General features: G+C 41.3%; 2 protein-coding genes across 2 annotated transcripts in view; both read right to left on the reverse strand.

Moving 5' to 3' along the window:
* The window catches only part of Eps-15 (Epidermal growth factor receptor pathway substrate 15), a 57,972-nt gene extending 57,683 nt beyond the window's left edge, over positions 1 to 289 (reverse strand). Inside the window, exon 1 of the mRNA XM_080286414.1 lies at positions 263 to 289. Within this exon, the coding sequence (XP_080142540.1) occupies positions 263 to 289 (27 nt within the window). The remainder of the gene's footprint in view (positions 1 to 262) is intronic.
* A 13,469-nt stretch (positions 290 to 13,758) lies between these two features.
* Positions 13,759 to 27,851, reverse strand: part of LOC145417883 (peptide methionine sulfoxide reductase MsrB-like) — a 90,000-nt gene continuing 75,907 nt past the window's right edge. Inside the window, exons 3-6 of the mRNA XM_080286499.1 lie at positions 21,671 to 21,903; positions 17,237 to 17,409; positions 15,476 to 15,681; positions 13,759 to 14,525 (exon numbers count right to left, since the gene is read on the reverse strand). Of these exons, the coding sequence (XP_080142625.1) occupies positions 14,382 to 14,525; positions 15,476 to 15,681; positions 17,237 to 17,409; positions 21,671 to 21,897 (750 nt within the window). The 5' untranslated portion in view covers positions 21,898 to 21,903 and the 3' untranslated portion in view covers positions 13,759 to 14,381. The remainder of the gene's footprint in view (positions 14,526 to 15,475; positions 15,682 to 17,236; positions 17,410 to 21,670; positions 21,904 to 27,851) is intronic.

Here is a 27,851-nt window from a genome sequence, read left to right on the forward strand (position 1 = left end):
CATGAAACGCCGGTTTAAGATCCTAATCTAACAATATTATCAATTTCAGCAGCTAAAACATGAGAATTTGACTTTGCTCATCTAGCCAATCGACCCAAACAGGGAGGCGGGTCAACCCTAATCTCGCCTATTTACGGCTCCATGGAACGAATACAGAAAGACCTTCCTCTCCTACGTGTACAGAATTGCAGTACTGGAATTTCAACGCTCTACACAGTATCAAATTTCGAGTACTGCTACTTAAAAAGACTTATAATTGTACCTGGGTGGGAGATGGGAGGGAGGCCATCTTGCCATAACACTCGCTAATCCTGCCGGTACATTTTTGTAATGTAAACTCAAATACTACCTACGAATTTCTTTCTTAATGTAAAATGATCAGCCTCGCTATAAATATATATTTACACAATAACTAAGAACAACTATGAACGAATCTCAATGACAAGAAAATCTAACTATTCATAAGTAAAACCTGTAAAAGTAAACACCCTAGGGTGCCCCATTCATTCAATCAATGGCAGGAATCGATAAGAGGAGTGGGCACTTTTTCTCGTTATGGCTAAATATTTGTAATCGACAGTAATTTAAATCTGTTGTTTAAAGCGCTTAAGTGAAGCAGTTACAATATTCTTAATTTTTTTAAACAAAAAGCAACTCACTCCGCTGACTAGTTTATCTACTTGTCAAACTCGACCCGCCCTTTCACTTTCAATTTCCCTTTATTGTTACTGATAAAACTGGCGTATAAATTCATCACAATACAGCTGATAAATTTTATTCATTACTGGGTACGTTTATGACATGCATACAGACAGAATTTCTTGGTAGCCTTATGCGTATCTGAATCTAGATCATGGTCAGATCCACTGCAAGACCTAGGACTTCTTGGATGAAATGAGTCAAAATTAACTGTACCCCAGACTGGTGAAGTACGAATAAGGAAGTTGTCTGTAGAAAGTGATGCGTGGGAATGTCGAAATGTTGGGTTATCGTGTCAGTATGAATAATGTAAGCTATTAGGAGGAACCGACAAGGTGCGAACATATCCACTCAGTTATGAAATGACACTACCATCATCCACTTTTAAATGCCCGCCATGTTGTGGGCACCTTAACCTCGGAACTCACGCTTATCTAAAATAGGTACGATGACCACGGAGCCACCTCAGCTCTAGTCTGTGTGCATTTTTAATTATTTAACGAATTAATGGCTAGAATCTTGTGTTTATTACCATAACTCACTTAGGCCCACTCACTACTAAGGTAGGAAACTGTGTGTGAATTGAAATATTGTTGTAAAAGGTACAGAGTGCTAATACAACAAAAGAAGGTGTAGCCTATGTGTACATTTGATTATATGGAATTTGTTCATCATTCTTTAGTATGAAAATAGAAATTTGTTAAATATTGTTTGGAGGTCTTTGACATAACTGAAATACCGACACCAAGGGGAGACCACAGGGAGGCGCAGAAAGGGCCCGAGCAAGACGGGCATACGTCCCCCGCCACCACGAGCCCCTCTTCCCCCTCAATGGAGTCCGCGGAAGGTACGCCATCCCGCAGCACTACTCTCTTCCCAGACCAGCGCTCGCCAGGATCGGGGTAGGACTCGTGTAACCACAGTCCCAAGTAGGACTGCAACGACGCCCACCGTGCTCGTCAGGGAAAGGACGTCCACCTTACTCCTTTCGTCTACTGCCCCCTGTAGGACCGCGACAACACCCACCATGCTCATCAGGGAGGGAACGTCCACCGTACTTCCCTCACCTACAGTCCTAAGCAGGACTGCGACGACGCCCACTGTGCTCGTCGAGGAGGGAACATCCTCCATACTTCCCTCACCTACAGTCCCAAGCAGGACCGCGACGGCGCCTACCATGCTCGTCAGGGAGGGAACACCCGCCGTACTTCCCTCACCTGCAACCCTCGCTGGGAGCAGGACCACCGCGAAGCCCACCGTGCTCGCTGGGGAGAGGACACTCACGTGCTCCTCTCACCTGCCTTCCCAGGGCAAGGCAGAACCGTGGTGATGCACACTGTGCCCGTTGGGGAGGGAATGTCCACTGTACTTCCCTCATCTGCAGCCCTCACAGGGAGCAGGACTGCAGCAACGCCCACCGTGCTCGGTGGGGAGAGGATGCCCACCGTGCTCCTCTCACCTGTAGTCCCGGGGTCTAGTGAAACTGCAGCAATGCCTACCATGCCCGCCGGGAAGGGAACATCCACCGTACTTCCATCGTCTGCTACCCCTGCGACACCCACCGAGGACAATGCCCCTTGCTCACCTCACTCCTCCAGAGACCGAGTGGGACGCCCCTCTCGCTCTCCCCACACCCTAAGGGGCGGAGTTAGCTCATTAGCAGAGTTGCAGCTGGAGAGGGTCTGGAATGGCCCCACAGTGAGCCTGGGGATACGCTCACTGCATCCAGTGCCCCTATGTCACCCACTTTTTCTGATGCCCAATGTGTGAAGTATATGTAGTGAAACAATAGGCTGATTGTGACCCTGACTTTACCACCTCTATGCAGGTGGGTCGTCCAGATCCCATGTTATCAGAGCCAATACTGCTCTGTTGTAATATCTACAACGCCCTCTTGAACCTTTCAGTTTACAGTACTGCACTCATAAGGCCCCCTCATTTTGCACCAGCATGGTCTTATTCTCCCATACTTCCTCTTCCCTTCTCTTTCCATTTCTTGATTGACAGCCTGAGGTCCTGCCACCTGTGAGCTGCTTTCAGGTTATATCAGAGACAACTAGTTGATTAATAATTTATTTGTAGCTTAAATTACATCATAACTCAGTACACAAAATATATAGTATTTTGCTTAAAAGATCAATTGTTTTGTGCTCACACAACACGTGCGTGATGGGGTAAATATTTCACTCCAGTCCAAAATAGACATCACTATTGACTTAAAACTGTATTTCCAGTGATCAGCCTGTATATACTATAGTGGGTTTATAAATTTTTTTTCTCAACATGAAAGTTTGTGTCAAAATATTACAATGGACATGAAATTTTAAATACTGTATACTGTATGGGTAGTACAGCTGTAGCAGTTCACTCCCAAAATGGCTGCATTGTGGCACATCAATAGGGTGTTTCTAATCTTCAGTACTTAACAGAAAGTAGCATCACCTAATATACACAAGGATTTTGGTGTTTAGCCCATTCATAATACACAGCTGGAGAGTACGATTATGTTTAAACAATTCATGTACTTATCCTCTATTCAGTTAAAGAAATGAATTACATGATCGCTAAGTACATAAGCGCTAGTTTTCATACATAGCATTATACAGCAATGAGGTTCTAAGAATTAATTCAGAACAAAGAATATTATCTGATCAGCTTATATACTGCAATATACATTATATAGGTGAATCTGGAGAGGATATACTGTATTGTACTACTATCACTACAGTACAGTTATAAAGTGTAGTAAACCTCTCATTACTTTTAGAACATAGCCATATTTTGTTTATCCAAAACATTTCACACACAACCTGACTTTTGGAGATTTGCTGAAGTCATGACCAGTATCCTACGAGATACATTACAGTACTGTATAATATTTTCATGCAAAAGCTGCAATATGGCAAACTACTAAGCTTTATCTGATTTCATGTTTACAAATCTACTGTTGATTTGACGGATAAAAAATTGGTGTAGGAAAATTACTGTATTCAATTATTAAAAAAAAAAAAAAAAACTTCAAATTGCACATCAGTATTCTCTGAAACTGTAAAGTCTGCATTAGTCTCATGTGAATGAGGAGCAGACAGATGCAATAACTGGTATCCCCTCCAACAGAAAAACCATGGACTAGTGATGTCTATCAGCTTCTACTGTCCCCAGCACCATCTCAGTGTGAACTACTCTCATCCTCTTTTGGTGTTTGTTCACAAGCCTTGGCCTTGTCTGCTAAGTAAAGGATATCAATTATTACTTTTAAGTGTTCACGTGTTTGGCCTGTGGGTTACAGGTCAGCTGTACTCTCACAGCACTTAGGGAAAGGCTATGGAAGGTGGAGTGCATGAAAGGAGATGATGTATAAAGCACAGGCAATCCTCATTATGTGAAGAATGTGTTCCAAAATATCACAACTTTGTCCACACAAGTGGTAAAGTAAATACGGTAAAATGGCAAATCAGCTTTACATACAGCAGTGGAACTTCAACAGGCAACATTTTTGTATATAAATGTCGTCTTAAGAGAAAAACAGACCATTAAAAAGCAATGGCCTGTACTCATATCAAAGTGCTAGTGAGGCAAGATTACCCTGGAAGACTAACATTGTGGCAGTATCTCCTGGCACTCTTACCTCACTTGGAACTCACTTTAGCTGGCATATACATAGTGCAACAAGCTTATTTCACCTAGTATATGTGCTGAATACATAATACAACAAGCTTATTTCATCTGGTATACACATAATGCAACAAAGTTATTTAATCTGGTAGTCTCACCTATCCTGAGAATTTCACTTTACGAAACACACACACACACACACACACACACACACACACACACACACACACACACACTTCCTTCATTTCACCTGACATATCACTTATCTTACTTGACATTAACCAACACAACTCCTTCAGTGTGATAATGACTTTTATTCTATCCTTGCTACAGACAGTTTTAATTTAATAAGGGTTCTAAGGCCCCATCAGCCTGAAGGGATCTGAAACAGTCATTCACCCCTTCAATATGAAGAACTTTGTTTTATTCTTGCTATTACCAGACGTTTGCATGCCACCTCAAAAAGACCACCTGACTGAAGGAGTTAACCAAAGCATACAATACATGAGGTATTGATAAAGGTTGGCCATGTACATGAACCTTATATTGCATGTCCCTGATTGTTTTACTATTTCTGAAACACATAATAAAGAGAGAACATGTCTGACCTCATTTGTTGCTGGCTGCATTATAAAATGTGACATACAGTACAATATATGTGAGCCAAAAATATTTATCAGAAACTAGGGGTTTGATTCCCCTCTCAAAAGAACAAAATCATCTGTGTTAACCCAAATAAAATTCCTAACTGTTCCAACAACAGAGAAAGCTATACATGCTGGGATTTTTCTCTCAAAATCTTATGGTGTTAGCCTGAATAAAATACCCAAGTGTACCAGGTGCCACAAAAATGTTAAGCATAAACCCATCATTCACACTCAAACTTCACCCTCCCTCACCTTAACAGACACTGCCACTTCTCTTCCCTAGCATTTACACCTTCATTCTCATGATGCAATTTTGTTTTATTTCTGATATCTGACGCTTTGAAGAGACTTTGATTTGGGGAGGTTAGATACAGCCTTCACTTATCTCCTCACTCCATGACGTCTCCCCAAAACCTAATAAAATCATCTGGCAATAGCATGAATAAAACAATAAAACCACATCACTGAGCTGAAGGGTTTAACTTCTTTTGTAACTCTTAGGAACAACTGTGGTAGCAGAGTATACACAAGTACAATACAATACATGACAAAATGTACAAACCTATAATACATACCTGTACAATAAAACAAGTCAAAGCACAGTATTAAGTTCAGGCACTTTAGTTTAGATGCAAAGTGCTCTCACGGAACCACTCTGCAGTTGTGTTCATATGCCTTAACCTCTTCAATTCAGTGAAGTATTTTTTTTTTTTAATCTGTGCTACCTACAGAAAATTACCTGGAAAAATCTGCTCAGAAGAGATTTTCTGAACTGAGGGGAGGATTAGAGAGTCATAAACTTCTTCACTACTTGGGCTAAATTAAATTGTTAAATAAAATAATCTGGTGGTGGCCTGATTAAAGTTTAAAATATGTAATTAAAGTGAAGGGATTAATGCACTCAGATTGTAGGTAATATTTGTACTGTACCAGTAACTAACCAGCATCATTATAGAAAGGACATTGTGAAACTCTATAATTTTGATTCATAAGTACAAAATTTTTATAGCTTCTTAACAAACCTGAAGTAAAGAGGTTGACCTTAATCTATCCATTTACCATTCATTGTTTAAAAAAAAAAAAAAGCAAAAATAAATAAAATATACCAGCTTTGGGGATGACAGTAGGGGAATTTTGAAAGGTACAGTTCATATTACTACAATTTACTACACATGTCTGTCAGGTCACTTCTCACCATTCCAGAAAAAATAAAAAAAGCACTGTATTACTATCCCACAGTTAATTTATAGTTTGACTGATTAGAAATGCATTACCTGGAGTAATCAGCTCAGAAGACTTTCTGAACTGGGGGGGAGGATTAGAGAGATTAGAGACAGTCATAAACTTCTTCACTACTAGGGCTAAATAAAATTGTTAAATAAAATAATCTGGTGGGGCTAAGATACAAATAAATGTGAGTGTGTGGATGAGCACATTGGGAGTGTGTTGTCCTGTCTTAGCTACCTCTCTTTCTTTGGGGGAACCAGCCTAGGTATAGATATATAGATAGACAGACCTGCATTAGGTTCACTTCATTAACTTTGGCAAACAGATTAAGAAAATAAAAGTGTAGTGCACTAATGGTAATTAGTTTTGTAGTGTATGGTATTTTATAGTGCAATACTGTATTAAATTAGGCTACAGCAGATATAGCCACTGACAGAAAATTACCACATAATACATTCTTCACTACTGGTACAACTTGGTAATCCCACTACACTTACAAATGCATTTCAACACTACACTGTTAGATCTGGTTCAGTGCATTTTAACTCATGCAGCTGCCTCAGTGACTGTCATAGTGATTTCTTAGTAACACTGGCTAATGATACCTACGTCCACAGTTACCAGTAAGCTGCAGTTTATCAAATACCATGTGGATTCATGACCTAATTATGTCAACTTTCTTGCTTCACCATTAACCCCTTCAGTCCAATGATGTATTTTTCATTTCAGTTTTACTACTTCTGGATGATTTCACTAAGCTTTGATGAGAATTTTCTATCTGGAGAGGTCAGATGTAGTGCTGATCAAAGCCATCCATACCAGAGCTGAATAAAATTGTTAAAACGAACTGAAGGTGGTGCTGTACAGCAGTGTGATTAAAGTGGCAAAAAAAAAAAAAAAAAAAAAAAAAAAAAAATCACTGTACCAAATGGGTTAAAGTATTATACAAGAGGAATAAATACTATCTACAGTACAATATAGTACTACTGCTATAGACTATATCGTTCATGGTTGAGATTATGATAACAGTTCCATGTTTCCCATACAGTATCATAAAAAATGAAGGACAATATTACTGTACAGTACTGCATTGCTGTATAATATTTTTATTACTGTTGTATTAAAAAAAAGATCAAATCTGGGTAGGAATAAATACTGACATTGATATAATGTTTCTTTTATCAGTGAAGACGAGCAAGTGTAAATGGAACATGTGGAAGCTTCATTCACATCATACTACTGGACAAGAGCTACACATAATGATAATGGTAACTGGTAACAGCAACTCCATGTTATCCCTCTCGAGCATAAAGGCCTGAGGCTAGGTTATTGTAATCCTCAGTGGACATTTAAGAGTAGAAGACTAACCCACACCCCAGATAACATTTTACATGGTTTAAAAAAAAAAAAAAAAAAAAAAAAAAAAAAAAAGAGCCACCTCTAAGATAGTAACTGTAGTGCAGAGCCACAGCCCTTTCTGACCTGACAGCTCTACCACCAGACCACCAGGTCCTGTTAGGTCAGAGGAAAATAGCTTACTACAGTATACAGAATGGTAAAAAGTCTGGCTTAGATGGCAAATGTATATTGCATTACAATAATTACTTACATAAAAGCTTTGTGATACAGAGTAACACCACACTCTGCTCAATAAATATTGTAGGAAATAAAATAATAATTTAACATAATACTGAATATAAAACCAATGCACTACTGCAGTGTATATATTGAATGTGATCAGTTTGAGTTGCCACTACATTTGTTGAGTCACACACATTACAGTAACTACAAGAAGCAGTGCCAAGGAACAGTAAACCCGTCCCCAGCAGTCATTTTAGTGCTGACGTACAACACAGCAGGATATCTAGTCAAAGATATCACATATCAAATATGAAGTAAATTGGGTGAAAATTGATTTTATGCCTGTTTGATCTTAAATGTCAGGACCAACTGCCTAGCTCCGGGCTCCTACGCTCCTCATGGGGCAGTGTAGGATTAGATGAAGGATGGATGGACGGAAATTTTGCGCCTGACCCACCTGACACTGACCCCCCTACTGCTAACTGAAGGATGACTCCTCTGATGTAATGATGCATGTTATAGGATGTAGATTTGAAAGATGCACCTTTAGGTTTTAGTTTCATGTTGAAATGATGAATTTGATAGGAGTTATGGCGAAAAAATCATTTTTACCCGTCCCCCATTTTCTTACATTTTTTGGCCCTACAGCCTGGTCCTTGGCCTTATTTGCCCCAAATTTAATCAAGTGATCAGAAGGTCATAGCCCATCATCCCTGTTAATTTTAGTCAAAATCACACCAGTAGTTTTCACATAAAGTTGTTAACAGACAGAAGGACAAACAAACAGACAAACCAAGCGAAAACAATACCCGTTGCCGAGCCCCTCCAGGATGGGGTGGGTAAAAATGTTTTAATTAATCAAGCATATTCCCTACAATGTTTAGTTCAAACATTGTTCACCTTGATATTTACTACAGTGCACCAGTATGGCATCACTCAAGAAGTCTATTACCATTAAAAATCATACATGGTAACAACCAGCCCATATTACCATTCTGAAACAAAAGGATCTGAGGCTTGGCAACTGCAGTGTGGTACATTTAAAGGTTGATGACCAGCCTAGTTCCCTTGGTGGCATTACATCATCATAAAGCCTCCAGTCATCTCTTGGGGATTGAGCCTATGGAGGGTTGTCAAATGACTGTTGTACCTATACTCTTTTCACCTTATCTTGGCCAATATTTTAGTCCTATTATAGCTTACTTCATGCACCAATGCATAAAAGAAAAACAATGCTGCAGCTCTGCATCTTTTAAAAGGCATTTTTTTGTAAGTGGGAACATATTCTAGTGTTACTCTACTGTTACAGCTCAGCACTCAAGATGGAGTGATGGCAATTTTAGGCCAACTTAGAGTATTAAAAAAAAAAAAAAAAAAAAACAGACCACCATCAAAAATGATATAAAATCTAAACAGTGTACTGTATTCAGAAAGATAAGGCATTAAGTTTCCATTGTAATTAAGTTAAATGATTCCAAAAGCAATAGTGAAAAGTGAAACTACTACTGTATCAATTTATATAATTTGCAGAGAAACCTATATATACAAAAGAAAACACAAACTAGACAAATGTGGTTTGTGAAGCAAAGAGGAAATTACTATACAAAAATAATATCTGCATTATAGTACACTTTTTTTTTCTTTTAAATCAGAATTATGCTAGTTTTTTTTACAAAGTGTCATTACAGTTTCTAGGTAGTGGATAAGTGAGAAAAAAAAAAAAAAAAAGACATTTTTCTCTATGTACATAAATATGGGCAATTCACAAAACAAATATATTTACAGATTAACCTCCAAACCTACCAAGAATAAAAACATAATGATCAATGCCAAGAAAAAAAAAAAAATGCCAATCCCATTTCAGGGTAAATGACCAGTTTGCTTCCCTTGAGGGCATTGCATGATTCAAAAGTCTCCAGTCACCTCTTGGTGATCAAAGCTATGGAAGTCAGTCACTCCACCTGAGGCACTGTAACCATTAGAGTACTATACCAGGCACCCAGAGAAATAATGCTAAATTCTTCTTGAAACTTTAGGCACATATGAAGGGCAGCTCAATCTTGCAAACACTGATGCAATATTGCTAACATATTGTTTCTGTCTCTAAGCTACTGTGCAATAACTGAAATGAAACTTAACAAATTAATCACAGTCCTGGCCGAGATTCAATCCCAGTCCCCCGCGTTTCATATGCGTGCACGTTACCACTGAGCCAAAGAGGGGATCCCCACTTTGCCTCTGGGGCATTTATAGACCCCAATACAATTGTATTCAACTTTGGAGAGACTTTTTGAAGCAGAAGTGTGATTTAGTCATCATTTACCCTATACAACTCTCATACCATGAATAAAAATATCTGGTAGGAGCAAGAATAAAATGAATACATTCATATCAATGCAGCACTACTGACAGACATTACACAGAGTGGCAAGCCAAATGGTTTCTTGATATCCAGAAAAATAATTCACTATGCTGGGTGGCAATGATAAGCAGTACCTGTATCTGTAACCTATCCCTGGGGTAAGGAAGAGAGAATATTTTCCCCTGTATTCCTTGCAAACATCTATCCATCCACCCACTAACCAGTCCTTTTTTGCACCATGAGGAGCATAGGAGCCCCGGTTAGGCCACTTGGTTCCGACATTTCAGTTACAGGTGATGAGCCTCACTCTCCACTGAGTGGCATGATGCAAGCAATAAACCCCAACCACCCCTCGGATATAAATGACTACAGTGGATGTATAAAAGGAAATGAAAAAAAAAAAAGGAGGAAGGAATATATACTGAGAGTAATAAACACATAAAGAGACTTGCAAAATACACGTACAATATATGACAATCTTGGGAGAAATATAAATACAAACTACTGTATTTTGACAACAGGAAACTATTTGGGAAGATGGTGTAAAAATGTACAAATGAAAGTGGACAATACGTGAATGTGGGGGGACAAGTGAAGAATACTTATGAATGGAAATGAAGAATGGAGACAATAAAGAAAATATTTTATGGATGATGAATGAAAATGATGTGAACAAAACAGTAACAATGACTGGGTTTGGTGGTGTGTAGAGAAGGAATGTGGTGCCTAAAAATGTGATACTGGCAGATCAGTAGTGATGTGGATGAGAGATGTAGTCGAAGTTTATTGCTCACATAATGCAACTCAGATGTGAGTGAGACTGGTCACCCTTGCCTTGACTGTTATGCCAGTAGCCTTGCCCTGAGCATTTATGCTCCTGGTGCGGCAAAAAAAAGATTAGATGATGCAAGGATGGATGGATCAGGCATGGATGAAGTATACAGTACTTAAGGATGATCAAGAGTAAGGAAGTGATTGGAATGAAGTGTTCGTTGGTAATAAAATAACCTGGAAGCAGCAAGAATAGAAAAACAATGACATCCATGGGCTGAAGGGTGTTAAAAAATCATACAATGCACTAACCCACAACCAAGACTCAAAACCTGTTCAAAATCTGCCAAATAGTTTGAAATTTTAACTGCAGAGCAACCCCACCTGTAACTTGGCTTGAAAAATAATAATTGTAGTGAGAACTTGCATAAGCTTTACCAATAATCACTGCATTAGCCATATATATATTACCAGTGACAAACCCATTATACACTTGGCGTAACCACATGGAAAGTTGATGTCTGTGCTTGCCATAATACTGTATATACAATAGTGTACCTGTACATATACTGAATGCTTCATGGTAGCTGTAATATACTGTACTAATATAAAATCACTCATAAATGGCAGAGTACACAGATTATTTCCAGGCTGCAACAAAATTTATTCAAAGCACTAGAATTAGGTGGCCTGACTAGATATAAATCAATACATTATTCTACACGGCATGTGATTTGAAGTAATTTTTTAAGTCATACACAGCATTCTAATACTTTATATCTGCTTACTTCTAATGAATAAAACTCTCTGATCCAGTATATAAGAGTTGGCTTCCTGGTTAACCTTAAACAACTGGCTATACTATATATACAGCATCTGTAAATGGAAGTCACAGTAAATTATCTGTAGTGCTTTATATACAGAGGATGAAGGGTACATAATTATACCTTTGAGTTAGACTGGACAGCACAATACTGTACTTTGCTTTAAAGTAAGACATGCATTCCAGTATCATTTTGCAGGTTATTTAATTTAGTCATTCCCTGAATCAAAGGAGATGAACACCTGATGTACAGTGAACATATTTTGTAATTCAGAATACTGAGTACAGTAATGCAAATTAAATAAAAAGAGAAAGTATTCCAAGCACACACATTACATCAGCAGAGAGAAGGATTTAAACATCTCTCACTGTATAAAATATAATATAATGTGCAAAACCAATAAAATTTCTACAATCTGTGATCCGTATCATCAAACAACGTTCTACTTCAAAAAATATAGAAACTCTAACACTGGCCCTGCTCAAACTTAGAAATTAGTGATCCAACTCGTGACCCTGACCTCGTCAGAATGACACCCATATCACCATCTGGTTGAAGCTCATCCACATCATCATCTTCATCCGTTGTTCTCTCACCTCTCATTGCCTCAATTAAGAGAAGTTTACCTCCACTTGCATTAGTGTGATGTAAATCTGAAAGTTCACTATCCTCTGGAACTTTAGCAAGTCTTTGCTCACCTGTTTTCATATCAAGTTCCATCAAAGTAACACTCTCCATTATCTCAGCAAGCAAATCATCAATAACTGGAAGCTTTTTAGGAGATTCCTCCAACTCCTTACATTCATCCAACTCCTCTTTTTCCAATACTTTTGTCTCACTTGGACTTTCTGCATCACTTGTGCCACTAGGCCACAACTCTGCTGACCTCTGTGGACTTTTATCTATAACAATATTAGATTCCATGTTCTCAACAGGTTTCTTTTGTCCATCCTTCTTTCTTCTCCTCATGGGTAGGACCATACAGTGACTGTAGAATCGTCGATAAAATGGGTGATTGGCAGCGGAGTCTTGGGTAGTGTCACTTGTGCTTGAAGTGGGTGTAGCTGGCAGGGTCTTACTGGACCGGGCACTCAATGCATTGCTATCCAGTATGTCATCTAGAGTGCTTGATCTTGGTTTCCCAATTTTGGATGGCTTTTCTGGTTTGTCAAATGACCTACGTCCTCCTGAACTTCTTATTAAACTTCTGCTTCTTTTTTCAGTGTTAAGTTTCAGATTCTTCTTTTTCTCTGCCAAAGAGTCATTTACAGTACTATCTTGAGTGTTGTCCTGAGTGCTATTTTTCAAATATTCAATGCCATTGAAGCTTGATGTCTTAGCCATTTCAGCTTTAGTGTCTGAACAAGACTCTTTATCACTGTAATCATTGTCAATAAGGGGCTCACTCTTTACACTGTCCCTCTCATCATTTGCTTGCTGGGTACAAGGCTTATCATCCTCAGTGCTTGGACTCTGAACCTGTAGACACATTCCCCACATCCTCCTCTGATTCCTCTTTCCAGATGCCCTCTCACCACCTTCAGCTGGACTTCCATCCTTTTTGTTGAACATACGAACAAATCTAGATACTTTACTGGATTTTTCCTTGACTAAACTTTCTGGACATGCCTCTTCTTTGCCACCTGACATAACCACACCATCCTCTGAGCCTGACTTGTTGCTAACTGAAGTGCTAATGCTTGCATCAGAATGTTTTCTATTTTCTAAGGTTTGATTACTTATATCTTCTCTTTTAACAGTGCTGGGCTTAGTTGCATGGAATTCCATTGATAACTTTGTACCAATCATTAATTCCTTTGTAGAGTTCTGAGATGACTGAGTTTGAACAACAGAGTCAGTGTGAAGAGCATTAGCTTTTCCATTCATTACTAAACATTCTTCTACTTTCTTTCCCAATATATTTTCATGCTGTGGAGACACATTATTACCATTTAGATTACTTTCTTTTGATCTGTGATTCTCATCTGATAGGAGTTCATGATTGTTACATTTATCTGTGTTATATGTTTTTGCAGTTGATTTATGTAATGAATTACTGATATCAGAAAACTTTACAACTTTGGTATCATTCTGAGTATCATTCTTATTTTCACTATCAATCTGCTGAGGAACATATTTAATGGGAAGACCATTTGCTGCTGGTAAAGAAGTGGTTGTGGTTTCATTATTATTATTATTATTGTTGTTGTTATTACTTGCAAGTTCTTCCATTACCTTTGTGCCAGTAGTGTCTACTCTTCCATTCACTTCAGTTGTGAGACCTGTATCTTGTACTCCATCTTCTGCAGCATCAATAAATTCAAAATCTTCTGTACCATTCTGGTTTATACACATGATCTGTCTATCTGGTGACTTATCATTGTTTGTAGTTTCTAAATAAGCATGCTGGCCAGGGTCAGTAGTACTGAACCAGTCATTCCTTGTCTTAAGTCTTCTAATCACCTCTTCATTATTCTTTCGGACTGTTAGTTTTGTTTCTGGGGTAGTGGTGTGAGTAACTTTTACTAATTTCTGTACACTATGAGGGGCCACATGAGAATCAGAAACTGTAACTCCTTCCACAGCCACACCACCACCACCACCAGCTTGCAACAGTCGGACCTTCTGTCCCTCAGAGGGACGGTTTGGCTTATCTCAGGACTGTGGAGTAGTGGCCTCACAGGCATCCATGTTGGTCACCCTGAAGCACATCCGGGCACCCAATGCACATGAGTTTGATGGTGAGGCTAGGTGTACTATTGGTTCTGCTGCCCGCCCCGCACCTGCACGATGCTGGTCCTGTAAAGACAATACACTTAGTACATATCCTGGATAACTATTACCTGATTTTAGGAATGTGTGGAAAAGGTCAAACAGAACCTCCATGAACACATAAATTTTGACCCATACTTTCATAAGTTTGTGTACAGGCTACAGATAAAACTAAAGGCTGTGTTAGTAATACCTGTATAGTAAACCTGATATTTGTAAAGGGAAGTGTAAACCTCCAATCTTAGGCATGATGATTACAGTGCATGAGGGAAAATAAAAAGCTTGGTCTTTCTACCTCATTGCTGACTGCATACTGTACTGAAAAGTGTAATACAATCTACCCTTTATCTATCTTCATAGGTGTTTTAGAACTGACCTTCATATTTTATGAGAGGTTTGCCTACACTTTCACATATTCCACCCATCATCCAATCCTTTTCTGCTTCATCAGGAGTGTAGGAACCCAGGGAGAGGCTACTTAATCCTGATATTTAAGGTAAGGGTAGCTAGTCTCACTTGCCCTTAGTGGCATTCTGTAAGCAATAAAGCCCAACCACCTCTGGCATATAAAATCTTGTGGGTCCCATTCTGTTGGAGCATCTTAACCCACTAGACCATCAGGCACCATCTGATTACATGGTTAGCTCCAAGCACAGTACCAAATGGTTTCCTGAGTTGCATACCACTCAGAGTAGTTACCTGATGGTAGCACTACATCAAAAGAGTGGATGGTGGGCACCCTCCTAATCCACCACATAATCTGCACATTCAGTTTTGGTAATACTGTACAGCCATATTCCTTTTGTTAAAAGCAAATCTGCATCATCATACTGAAAGAGTTAAAGAGTCACACTGCAATTTGATACTGTGTTCATTCATATGCTAAAAAAATATGAAACTGTACCATACTGCTTCATGATAAATTTTTGCATTCATGAAAAACTAATACAGGACGGTAATATTTGTTATAAGCTAACCTTCTGGTCAACATTTGGGGACGAATTCTCATCAACTGGCCCCTGTGCCTTAAATGTCAGAGATGCAGAATTGACACAGAAGCGCTTTCCAGTTGGCTTCGGTCCATCATCAAAGACGTGTCCTATGTGGGCTCCACAGGTGGCACACGCAACCTCAGTCCTGGCCAGTGATGGGTTGCACACCAGCAGCAGCAGGTTGGCTCCGACTGAAAGTGCATGTATTAATGTTGTACTGTACTTTGAAGATAGTGAAACAAAAGATATTCAGTATTATAAGAAATAACTAACATTTATTACTATGCAGTCATAGATATATCAACATCCTAACCTCTTTTTCCCACTCAATGGTGGGGGTGAGGTAAGGTCCAGGCAGCAATTACAGAGAAAACACACTAAAGGGAGAACTAATCAAGAGTGTGCCAGTGGAATGCACCAGACTCTCACAGACACTAAAAGCAAAAACATACCGAGAAAGATAATATTACTGCACTGTAATAATCTAAATTTCTGATGTATCTCTGACACTCTTGGGATAACCTATGCCATATTTTATCTAAGAAGCATAAATGGCTATAATGCATTACACAGCAAGTAAGGCATATGGGGAAGAGGACGCAAAGGAAAGGCGTGAAAAGGGTGATAATAACTAATACAGTGAGAAACACTGATGGGGATGAATGAATGTATGTATGTATGTAGGTAGGTAATGTAATGGCTGAAAAGCATGCTTCCATGACTGGAGATTTGATTCCCCCCTACCCAGTGGTTCATGTATGGGTATAAGTGTGAAAGGCTTTTCTGGATTAGAGGGTGAGCACTGCGTGTGGAAATTACACTGAAGCGGCTATGCTTGTGAGTAAGTCTCTTTATTTGTTGCCGAGGGAACCCCAACAAGGTGAGAACATGTGAGAATATATAAAAGGTCATACTACAGCACTCTCTTAAATATCCATCCCTCAGTGAATCAAATACATATGAGGACTCACAGACCTACACCCTACCACCACGAGTGATAGAGGGTACAAAGTGACAGGAAGAAGCACTGATGGGATGAAGGAAACAGAGATTACATTCCGAGTACTACTGGCCAAGAGACAGGAGGAAGGATAGTGGGATGATACTGAGATGAGAAATAAGAATATGTGTAGCTTTGAGGATATAGAAAATGAGAAGGGCAAAGAGCAATGGGAAAATGTATGGGACAGGAGGCAACAGAGATGAACTGATGAAAACTGAATGAAGTATCAAGACAAAAAATATGTGATGCATGAGAATAAAGGCAAGTGAAGAATTGACGGATATGGTGATGCTTTGGTCTCAGTATGCTGTATACAAGAAGAATTAATATAAGTGTGTTTCTTGAGTGATGGAGAGAGAGAGAGAGAGAGAGAGAGAGAGAGAGGGGGGGGGTTGGGCGTCGAAGGTGAAAAATATTGTACCAGCCGACATTTAGTCCCCTACAGCACATTACCTTATTTATTTGGTGAATCTTACTAACTCCGTACTGGAAATGGCATGGGAGACGTCGTAGCATCTCTTCCTTGGCGACTTACTTTGCATACTGTGCCTTAATATTTTCTTGTACGTTCTTCATTTTGCGTTAATACCAGGTATCGCCTTGACTCGCATCAATAACATACACGAGGATACTGAGGTGTAATACTGAGGTGTAATATTGAGGTGTAATGTGCAGAATAAACTGGTAGGGAGGAAGAGTTACACAATCTGCAAGGTCACGCGGAATAGGACCCTTCAACTCACCATGCGAGAGGTCCTGCTTGAGCGACACCTTATTCTTGTCAATGATGTCGTAGAAGGCGGGCCAGCCGGAGCCAGAGTCGTACTTGGTGTGGGAGAGAAACAGGTCCTCGCCGCACACCACACACGCGTACACACCACGCTCCCAGTGCTTGTAGTATTTGTTGGAGTAAGGCCTGCGAGGGAAAATTACAGTATCACAGACTTGAAAATACAACATGATCAACAACAACAACAACAACTACTACTACTATTACTACTACTAATACTAATAATAATAATAAATGCCCTTTGACGGTGTAGGGGTAATTAAAGCGGACAATCTTATCTACAATTAACATCTACAACCATTGCCAGTTATTGTGCCTGTACACCGCGTTCCATGATCTGTAACATTATGGCGGTCAAGAAAAAAGAAGAATAAAAAGAAGAAGAGTAGGGGAAGGGGAAAATCTGACTGCAAGATCATTATAATCACCTGCGGAAATGTTTACTGAGGAGATACATCAATATCGGCCCCACTTGTACTCTCTTCAGGTATGAGCAGAGACGTAACAAAAGTGTATATACAGCAAGGAGAAATGAGGACACAGAGAGGGAGGGGTGATAAGGGGGACGGGGTTTGATTAAATACCTATTAACTGCACGTGGGTCATCAAGGCACACAGTCAATCTTATAAACAACATGCAGTACGTGCCTAAATGCATTGCCGTGTCTCTACCAACAGCCCGGCTCACACTGTTTGATATATCCGGAGAGTTTTGTCTCATTTACAAAACTTTCGTGTGTCGTAATCGTTTGCAAAAAGTGACAAGTTTATGTTACCGTCACGAATGCTTATCACTTCGGAAACAACAACCAGACCACACACTTACTGGGTCGCTGGATTTTAAGTATTACGGTAGTTTTTATGATACGTGGAGAGACAGACAGACAAATGGCGAAGTGATGAAGCGTTGTGGTGTTGATGTGGGTATTAGGAGAAATACTCTGAGATGGGTTGGCCATGTGGAGAGGGTGGAGAATGACAGACTGACTATAGGAGTGTACGTGAGTGGGGTGTAAGGAGGGGAGGGAGAGGGGGAGACACAGAATGAGATAGAGGGATGGGTGGAGAGAAGAGTGAGTGAAATGTGCGAAGAGGGAGAGGGGGAGACCGAGAATGAGACAAGGAGATGGGTGGAGAGGCATATGAGAGAGGGTGTGAGTTGGAGAGGGGGCAGCCCGTTGGCGGACAGCAGCATGACGGAGGTGATTCGCTTGTGACCACCCCTTACAGATTAAGATCTCTTGAGATGGACAGTCAGACAGAGACAGAGATTCAGCGTGATTACAACCCTTCAGCACCCTCCCCTCCCCTCCCTATTGCTTCCCCCTCCAGCACCCTTTCCTTCCTTCCATTGCTCCCCCCTCCAGCACTCTCCCCTCGCCTCCCCTCCCTTCTATTGCTCCCCCCTCCAGCACCCTCCCCTCCCTTCTATTGCTCCCCACTCTAGCAACCTCCCCACGCCTCCCCTCCCATCTATTACTTTCCCCTCCAGCACCCTCCCCTCTCCTCTTCCCCTCTACCCTGTTATCCTCTTACCACAAACCACTCAAACTTCCTGTCACAGGCTAAGCCAAAGCGCACACACACACACAAACACACACACACACACACACACACACACACACACACTCTCTCTCTCTCTCTCTCTCTCTCTCAAGCTGACGAGAAGAGCAGTTACGGCCAGCTCTAAAGGGATTACCACTACTCCTTTGCCGCCTCTCTCTCTCTCTCTCTCTCTCTCTCTTTCTTCCCTTCGGCCCAGAAAAGCCCCTTGCACGGAAGAGAGTTAATGAAGACTGCAACTAACCCCTCCAGTTCTAAAAGTCATCAGCTGAATAAAATCGTCCGGAGGGAGCAAGAATAAAATACACTACAGGATTCAGGAGATTAATAAACTGTCTAACCCGAGCCAAAAAAAAAAATCATATGAATAAAAAAAAAATCCAAATATAAATACTGTAACTTGACTTTTAGTAGAATTGAAGCCTATAAACTGAATGCAAGCGGCCGTGAACTGGTGTGTGTGTGTGTGTGTGTGTGTGTGTGTGTGTGTGTGTGTGTGTGTGTGTGTGTGTGTGAGAGAGAGAGAGAGAGAGAGAGAGAGAGAGAGAGAAGGGGTTGGAGGGGTGCCAAGGAAAAGCTGGGCATGAAGAGATGGATAAGAAAATACTGGGGGAAGAAAAGCGGGGCAAGAAAACAGTAGGCAAGAAAAAACTAGGTAAGAGAGAGAGAGAGAGAGAGAGAGAGAGAGAGAGAGAGAGAGAGACAGACAGACAGACAGACAGACAGAGAGAGAGAGAGAGACGGAAAGAAAAAGTGGGACAGCTGGATGGGGTGAAGCAGGGTAGTACAGTCAGGGACAAAAGTTTTCTTATAATTCCACTGCGTTAGGAGAAATACATTGAGGTGGTTTGGCCATGTGGAGTGGATGGAGAGCGAGAGACTAACGAGGAGAGTGTATGAGTGTGAGATGGAGGGGGGAGGGAAGGGGAGGCAGAGGATGAGATGGAGGGATGGAGTGGAGAGGTATATGAGAAGGGGGGATGTGAGCTGGAAGCAAGGCAGTGAAGTGGCACTGGACAGGGCGACATGGAGGCGATTTGTTTTGGCCACCCCTTACGGGATTGAGGAGTCTGGCAATAGATAGACAGACAGATAGATAGATAGCCTGCTTCACACTTAGGGCGTGTCCATCACATTCGTCCCTGAAGCACCATATCAAAGAGAACCATCCAGTCAATGTGCAAGGAAGCATAATCAAGCTTCTCTCAGATCAGGATCATTAGCCAGCTGTGGGAGGCGGAAAGCAGAAGAGGTGAAATATCAAGATAAATATTGCTCCCACCTGTATACAGTAAGAAGGATTAACCCTTTCGTGTGTGTTTTATGATTTCCTGCTTACCCGTAACATTTTTATTTATCTCAGGACTCACTTCTCGAACTGATGGATTTAAAATAACCATAATAATAAAATCATTCAGGGCAAGAAGTCTTTCCTATCTAGGCTAAACTGGTCTCGTACTAACAAGAAAGACGCCACAAGGGATGGGATCAATGTACTTACTGTTTGGGTGGGTGTTGAGGGTTCAGCAGTTGAGGTAGGGCAAGGATAGGGTGGGGTGGGGTGAGGATATGTGTGGCAACGGCGGTATGGGTGGGACAGCTGAGTGTGAGCGTGTGGGTGAGGGGGGAGAGGTTGTGGGTAACAGGAATGGGGGGAGTGGGTAGTGGGGTGGGGCAGTTGGTGGAGATGGGTAAAGGTGTGGGAGGGGTACTGGATGGAGTGGGGGGAGGTGATGGGGTAAAAGGATAAAGGGGGATACACGAGGGGAGGGATGAGGCGGGGATAGGGGTATCAGATGGTGCTGCGGGAAGGGGCAGTGGATGGTGGGGTAGGAAAGCAAGTAGAGTGGGGTTAAGGTGGGATGGGGTGGAGTGGGGTGGATTGGTAAGCTGTGTGGTGGGGTGAATGAAATAGTGAAGTGGGGCGAGGCACAGTCCCTTTCTTACATATTTGATGTATTGTTTGGGTACTAAGGTGACGTAAGGAAAGCTAATCAACATTATACAATTACAGTGACATTCTCTCTCTCTCTCTCTCTCTCTCTCTCTCTCTCTCTCTCTCTCTCTGTTTACATGCATGTTTTAACAAATTGAGACAGATTAAGAAAATGTGTCAGATAGGATTGAGAGAGAGAGAGAGAGAGAGAGAGAGAGAGAGAATGTGGCACGGTGGATGCAATTTAGAGCCTGGAATATAGTTAACAAGTGTGTGTGTGTGTGTGTGTGTGTGTGTGTGTGTGTGTGTGTGTGTGTGTGTGTGTGTGTGTGTGTGTGTGTGTGTGTGTGTGTGTGCAGGGGGAAAAGGGGAGAGTGTGCAAGATGGGAAGGATGTATCAGCTAAAACAAGACAGGTATATCCCCCTAGGACCATTTGAGACACAGTATGAACACACACACACTCGCACACACGCACACACACACACACAAACACACATACTTTCAACACCATGTGTAATATGTACACACTACACCCTGATCTATCTTTCACCCTCTTTATTCGGTACACATGATAGTCATCTGTACACCCGCATCACGCTCTCTCTCTCTCTCTCTCTCTCTCTCTCTCTCTAACACACACACACACACACACACACACACACACACACACACACACACACACACACACACACACACACAGACGAACAGTAATCCCTCTGACACACATTTGCTAATCTCTCTCAATTTATTACAGCATGACGTTCAGCTGCGCTCAAACATCCATTACCATTTTGTTTATTCTTGTTTACTCTCTCTCTCTCTCTCTCTCTCTCTCTCTCTCTCTCTTCATCTCTCGTAAATCTGTAGCATCAAGTAACTTGCTCACCTCTCCGTCAGCTTTTCCTGTGTAACTCGGTATTGCTGTGGCGTCAGCCTCCTCAGCAACTGCTCCTTCTCTTCCTTCTTCAGTATCCTGCTGGGTCTGCCCTGTGTCTCCTGGGGGCCTCTGGGTCTCCACGCCCTGGGGGTCCTGGGGGGCCCACCGGAGACTCTAACTGGGGCGGGGATGTTGGTGGGGGCGACCGGGCGCAGACCTACCCTCCGGGACTCCATCTTGGCCTGTGGAGGAGACACAGAAATGCTATTGGTTCCAACTTTTATCTAAAGTCAACAGATTCAGCCCACCTAAACGTTTCTCATAGCTATTTCTTAATATGAATATCATTTTTCTCATTCTTCGTTGTACTCTCTCAATTTTCTCCGTATTTTATTTATTTATTTATTATTATTATTATTTTTTTTGTGTAATAAGATGACCAGAACTGGACACAGTACTCCAAGTGTGGGTATACATTTTGCCCTGTGGAGACGACTGAGGAAAGTTTGACGTGTAAGAATATTGCAGACCTATCTTTGGGTGCTCCATCTTGGCCTGAGGAGGAGTCCCAAGGGAAAGTTAGATTACGCTATGCCACTTTGTTATATTATGCTGTCTCACACACACACACACACACACACACACACACACACACACACACACACACACACACACACACACATTCCTAAGGCGAAACGTGGTTAAAGTGGATATATTTGGGGTCTACGATTGGTATAGGTAGGTTGAGCGTGTGTGTGTGGGTGGTGGTGCTGTGGAGTGGGTCAGGGGGTCACACACACACACACACACACACACACACACACACACACACACACACACACACACACACACACACACGCACGCACGCACGCACACACTTGTTCACTGTATGCCAGGCTCTAAACTGCATCCACCGTTCCACATTTTCTCTCTCTCTCAATCCTGTCTGACACACATTTCTTTAATCTGTCTCAAAATGTTATAACATGCCATGCAACTGTAAACACACACACACACACACACACACACACACACACACACACACACACACACACACACACACTATCGATTACTGTACCCCGGGTGAACTTCAGAGAGCGCTGTGTTCATGAATAACTAAGAACAGGAAGTGAGAACACCTACACGTACTACACATCAAAGTACTCTTGTATTTTTCAGGAACTTTTCACAGTGAGTTAACGGGGGAGAAGGACAGATAGAATGGCAGACAGAGAGATAGATAGATAGATAGATAGATAGATAGATGGACAGATAGATAGACTGACATTGACAGAGAGAATGCCCTCCTTCTATGTACTGTATGTATGTATGTACACGTATATATGTATGTATGTATGTATATCTATCACACAATCTGCCGACCTGTACAACGAGAGGAATGTCAGGTACGGGGGGAGGGGAGAGGGGGAGGGGGAGCGGAAGGGGGGAGAGATAGGGAGGCGGTGAGAAGTGTGTTTCAGATAAGGGAAGGACTGGGTGAGGTGGGAGGGGAAGTAGGGGATAGGGGTGGAGGGACTGAATCGAGTGGGGTGGGAGGGGAAGTAGGGGAGAGGGGGTGGAGGGAGTGAATGGTGTGGGGTGGGTGGGGAAGTGGGGGACAGGAGGTGGAGGAGGGATAAAACAGAGTGGGTGGGTGGATGAGTAAGTGAGAAAGTAGGGGGATGTGGGGGTGGAAGAAGGGTTAAGTAAAGAGGAGTGGAGACGATTTCCATTTTAAGTTGTGTGTGTGTGTGTGTGTGTGTGTGTGTGTGTGTGTGTGTGTGTGTGTGTGTGTGTGTGTGTGTGTGTGTGTGTGTGTGTGTGTGTGTGTGTGTGTGTGTGTGTGTGTGTGTGTGTGTGTGTTTTGTTTGTCTTGGAAAACATCTAGAAGTAAAGATGTTAAAATCTACCCGGAAAGGGATTCACAAATTTAAGATTAATTCGCTTTTTAAACTCTGATATTTTTCACAGGAAGAAAAAAATAGCGGTACAGAACATTCCAATGCCCTGTGTTCTTCCTGCAAAAAACGAATTAGAGTTATGAGAAGAAAATTATTATAGCAACGCTGGTTTCTGCAGGAAGGACAAGGCAGGAGAATGCTTATGTAAATCTATCCATGCATTTTTTATTCTTAGTGAAAAAAAAAATCTGAGCCACGACAGGAAAAATATCAGAGGTATTTTTTTTTTTTTTACAGAAGGAAAAGAAAAAAGCCAAATGTTTCTGTGCTTCTCTTTCTTCTTCTTCTTCTTCTTCTTCTTCTTCTTCTCCTCCTCCTCCTCCTCCTCCTCCTCCTCCTCCTCCTCCTCCTTCGTCTTCTTGCAAAAACTGATCAGAGTCACGAGCGAGAAGAATTGATCGTAACTTTGCAAATCCTGGCATTGAACTATGGGTAAGATTGGGACCTCATTTTGCAATACTGCCTCGCTTTGCAATATTTCTCTCACTTTGCAATATTCAGAGTGCCGGATATTTTCTCAGGCGAATAAGCAACCTACATAATTTTCCCAGACTACCGTAGCGAGGATATTGAAAATCCTGGTCTATTTACATTCATATTGGAAGAGGGAATAATGTGTAGCACCCCCTCACCCCCTTTATCCACACTCTCTACCCCCACCACTATCCCTCTGCCCTCCCTTCCCTCCCATCCCCACCTCCCTTAATTCCTTGCCTCAATTCCCCCATTCCTCCTACCCCCCATTCCACCTATCGTCCCTTCCTTCTCTCACTCCCCCATACCCCTCCCTCTTCCTCTCTCACTAACCCCATTACTTTACCCTCCTATCCCCATTCCCTTCCCTCTCACCTTTCCTTACCTCCTTCCCTACACCCCTCTCAATATCCCCATCCCCTCTCTCCTCCCTTCTCACCTCTCTTCCAGCTTCCCCTTCTACCTCTCAGTTATCCCCCCTCACAATACCCCTCTCCCCTATCCCCAAGCCCCCTCCCCTTCCCCTGCCACTCCCTACCATCTATCCATTACATAGCACTCTTACGCCTCATAAGGGGATGGGGGATGAATGGAACTGTGATTTTCCGACTCCTCTGATGCACGTCCCGAAATAATTAGAGAGGCAGTGCTCGAACGACCAAGTTTCATCACAGCATGCGTGTTATATAAAAGAGTATATATCATCATCATCATCATTATTTACATTAACTGAAGTAATCTCTTACGTTGTTTCTGACTGATGTATGCAATGACCTTTCGCCTCCCCCCCCCCTCTCTCTCTCTCTCTCTCTCTCTCTCTCTATATATATATATATATATATATATATATATATATATATATATATATATATATATTGCAACAGCTAATGGCAATGCAAGGCGGATGTAACCTACGCTATCCTTAAAAATAAACACATTTTTCAACATACATATAAGCATTGTTTACTTGACACTCAAGTAAACAGACACACACACACACACACACACAGCTCCAACCCTGCCATGTTTGGTGGCCAACTGGCCACAACTCCTTACATAATTCACACTCTTGGGTCTCTTCTGTGGATACCTCAACCCGTTAGCCGCTTAGCCTCCCTCACCTAAAGGAAGATAAGATTTCCCTCACCATAACAAGATGGTATGTTGTTTTGCTGAATTATATACCTGAGTGTGTCCGTACCCGCGAAAAACATTAATCCTAAAATGTAAGTTTACACCAAAAAAATGAGATGTCTTTTTCCACTTGATATAATCGCTTGGGGTAGCATGTATAATATAAACAGACGTCAGCCTACTGAGAACGTTTATTTATTTATCTATTTAATTATTTTAGATACAGGAACATCTGTAGGAGTGGCGCTGTCCGTCTGACTGTCACTACCATTTTTCAGAAACGTAAGTGTTATTCCCGTAGACTTTAAGGGCTTCAGCGCCTACAACACAGCCCCATATATGAGGACCTGAAGCTTCCGTATCTAACTAGCGCTTCTGCAGTTGTGTGTGTGTGTGTGTGTGTGTGTGTGTGTGTGTGTGTGTGTGTGTGTGTGTGTGTGTGTGTGTGTGTGTGTATTATTTTTTCAGCAATCTCGATGTAAACCCAAGATAAATAAAATAACGTTAAATGAAGTACAAACATGGGCCATCGTACTGAAAGGACTCAACTGCAGGTGGATGGAATTTTAAGTGGATCAAGTGAGCGATGTCCTTGAAATGTGGAATGTGGATGTGGAGATGATGGACAATGAGTGTGTGTGTGTGTGTGTGTGTGTGTGTGTGTGTGTGTGTGTGTGTGTGTGTGTGTGTGTGTGTGTGTGTTGTACAGGATAAATAGGTAGTGGTGTGTGAAAAGAAGTCGGTTGGGGTGGATGAAGAGAGAGAGAGAGAGAGAGAGAGAACACGGACGAGTAGCGTACGTAATTATGCAAACAAGGACAATACAAAAATGGAAAGCGAAAAAAAAAAAATGAAAAACCTAATTAACTGACAAGAAAATAAAATACAAATGCACATGACTCCCAGACGAGTGTATAAACAATTTACAAGTTACTAATATGAATTTACGAACTTGAGTATACAAAAATTAAACAAAAAATAATGGCAGAAGTGAGCTGAGCAAAATGAGGGAACGAAAATGCGTATCAGTTGGCCAGTGTGTGTGTGAATCCGTACAAGTGTGGAAGGGAATGTGCTGACTAAGGCGAAGACCGTAGTAAGCATAAAAATTGCGAAGTAAGAAAAAAAAAAAGTACCTGTGCAAATTACTACTACTACTACTACTACTACTGCTACTACTACTAATCATTCATTCATTCATTGCCAGACGCCATGTATCCCAAACGGGGTGGCCAAGGGCTTGGAGTTAATTGTTTTACAGGGTGGGGCACTAATCCTCCACCAACCCCCTTGACACGTAGGGATGCCAACAGCATCTGGTGTTCCCAGGCGGTCACCCATCCAAGTACTAACCAGACCCAACGTTGCTTATAATAATAATAATAATAACCATCATCATCATAATAATAATAATCATCATCATCATTCATCATCTAATCCTGTGTTGCCCCACGAGGCGTGTAGGAGCCCGAGGTTAGGCAAGGTGGTCATGATATTTAAGATGAGAGCGGCCAGCCTCACTCATCCCTAAGTGGCAGTACGTGAGCAGTAAACCCCAACAACCTCTTGGTAATAAACCAGCACCAGCTCAAGAATAATAATAATAATAATAATAATAATAATAATAACTATACGTGCGTGAACGAGGCAGCCAGGACGGTATGTTGCTCAATCCTTTACCGCCTAAGGGAAGGAGTATGTTACGCCAGGGGGTATTTTCAGAGTCTACAGTATATGGAGGGCAGCCCTCAGGTACGGACCTTTGAGATTTGCTACTATGAGGCGGTGGGTGACGAATGATACACTAAATACCACCTCTACAAAATCACTTACGTAGGAGTTTTAGACTACTTAATAAATATGATCAAAGTAAAATGAATGTACGGTATACGAATGGACTAGCGAGTGAAAGATTGAATAATGATTTACCTGAAGTGATCAAAAGAAACTATAAATATACTTACGTGTGTGGGGAAGAGTATTAGCATATGGAGTGTAACTGTGTATTCCTTGAAGTTGTAGATAAAAACTGTATATATAAAACAGCATATACAGTATATATTGTACAAACAGTATATATAAAAGTTGTATATAAGAATGAGTATGTGAATGAAGAAACGTTGCACTGAATGAAAAGGGCAGTTGTTAATGCAAAGGGTAGTTTTGAGTAATGAGGAGGATGGCAGTGAATTAAAATAGTTGTCCAGCTGTGAACGGAAAAAAAAAAATAGCTGGGAAAAATATAGGGTTACTGAATGAAGAGATCACCGTTCGAACCAAAAGGGTAGTTGTGAACGAAAAGAGTAGCTGCGGGAGAAAAATAGGGCAGCACAGAATTTGAAAAAAAAAAAAAAAAAAAAAAAAAAAAAGGAAAAAAAAAAGATATCTATGCATGAAAACAGTAGCGATGAAAGAAAAATGGAGTAGTTATGAATAAAAAGAGTCAATGAATGAAAAAAAAAAGGGCACTTGTGAATAGCGGAGAAGATGGTAAACAAAGACGCTTTCCGATAGCACGCGCCGAATCCTCTCCACTCCACACACTCACAAGAAAACAAAAGCTTAGGCACTCAAACAGATCAATATCTCTTATCCGCAGAGCACTTCGTAAACAAAAGCCT

The sequence above is a fragment of the Coenobita brevimanus genome, chromosome 111, assembly GCF_032717465.1.
Source record: "Coenobita brevimanus isolate Jiangsu-jjx chromosome 111, ASM3271746v2, whole genome shotgun sequence".
Classification (NCBI taxonomy): Eukaryota; Metazoa; Arthropoda; class Malacostraca; order Decapoda; family Coenobitidae; genus Coenobita; species Coenobita brevimanus.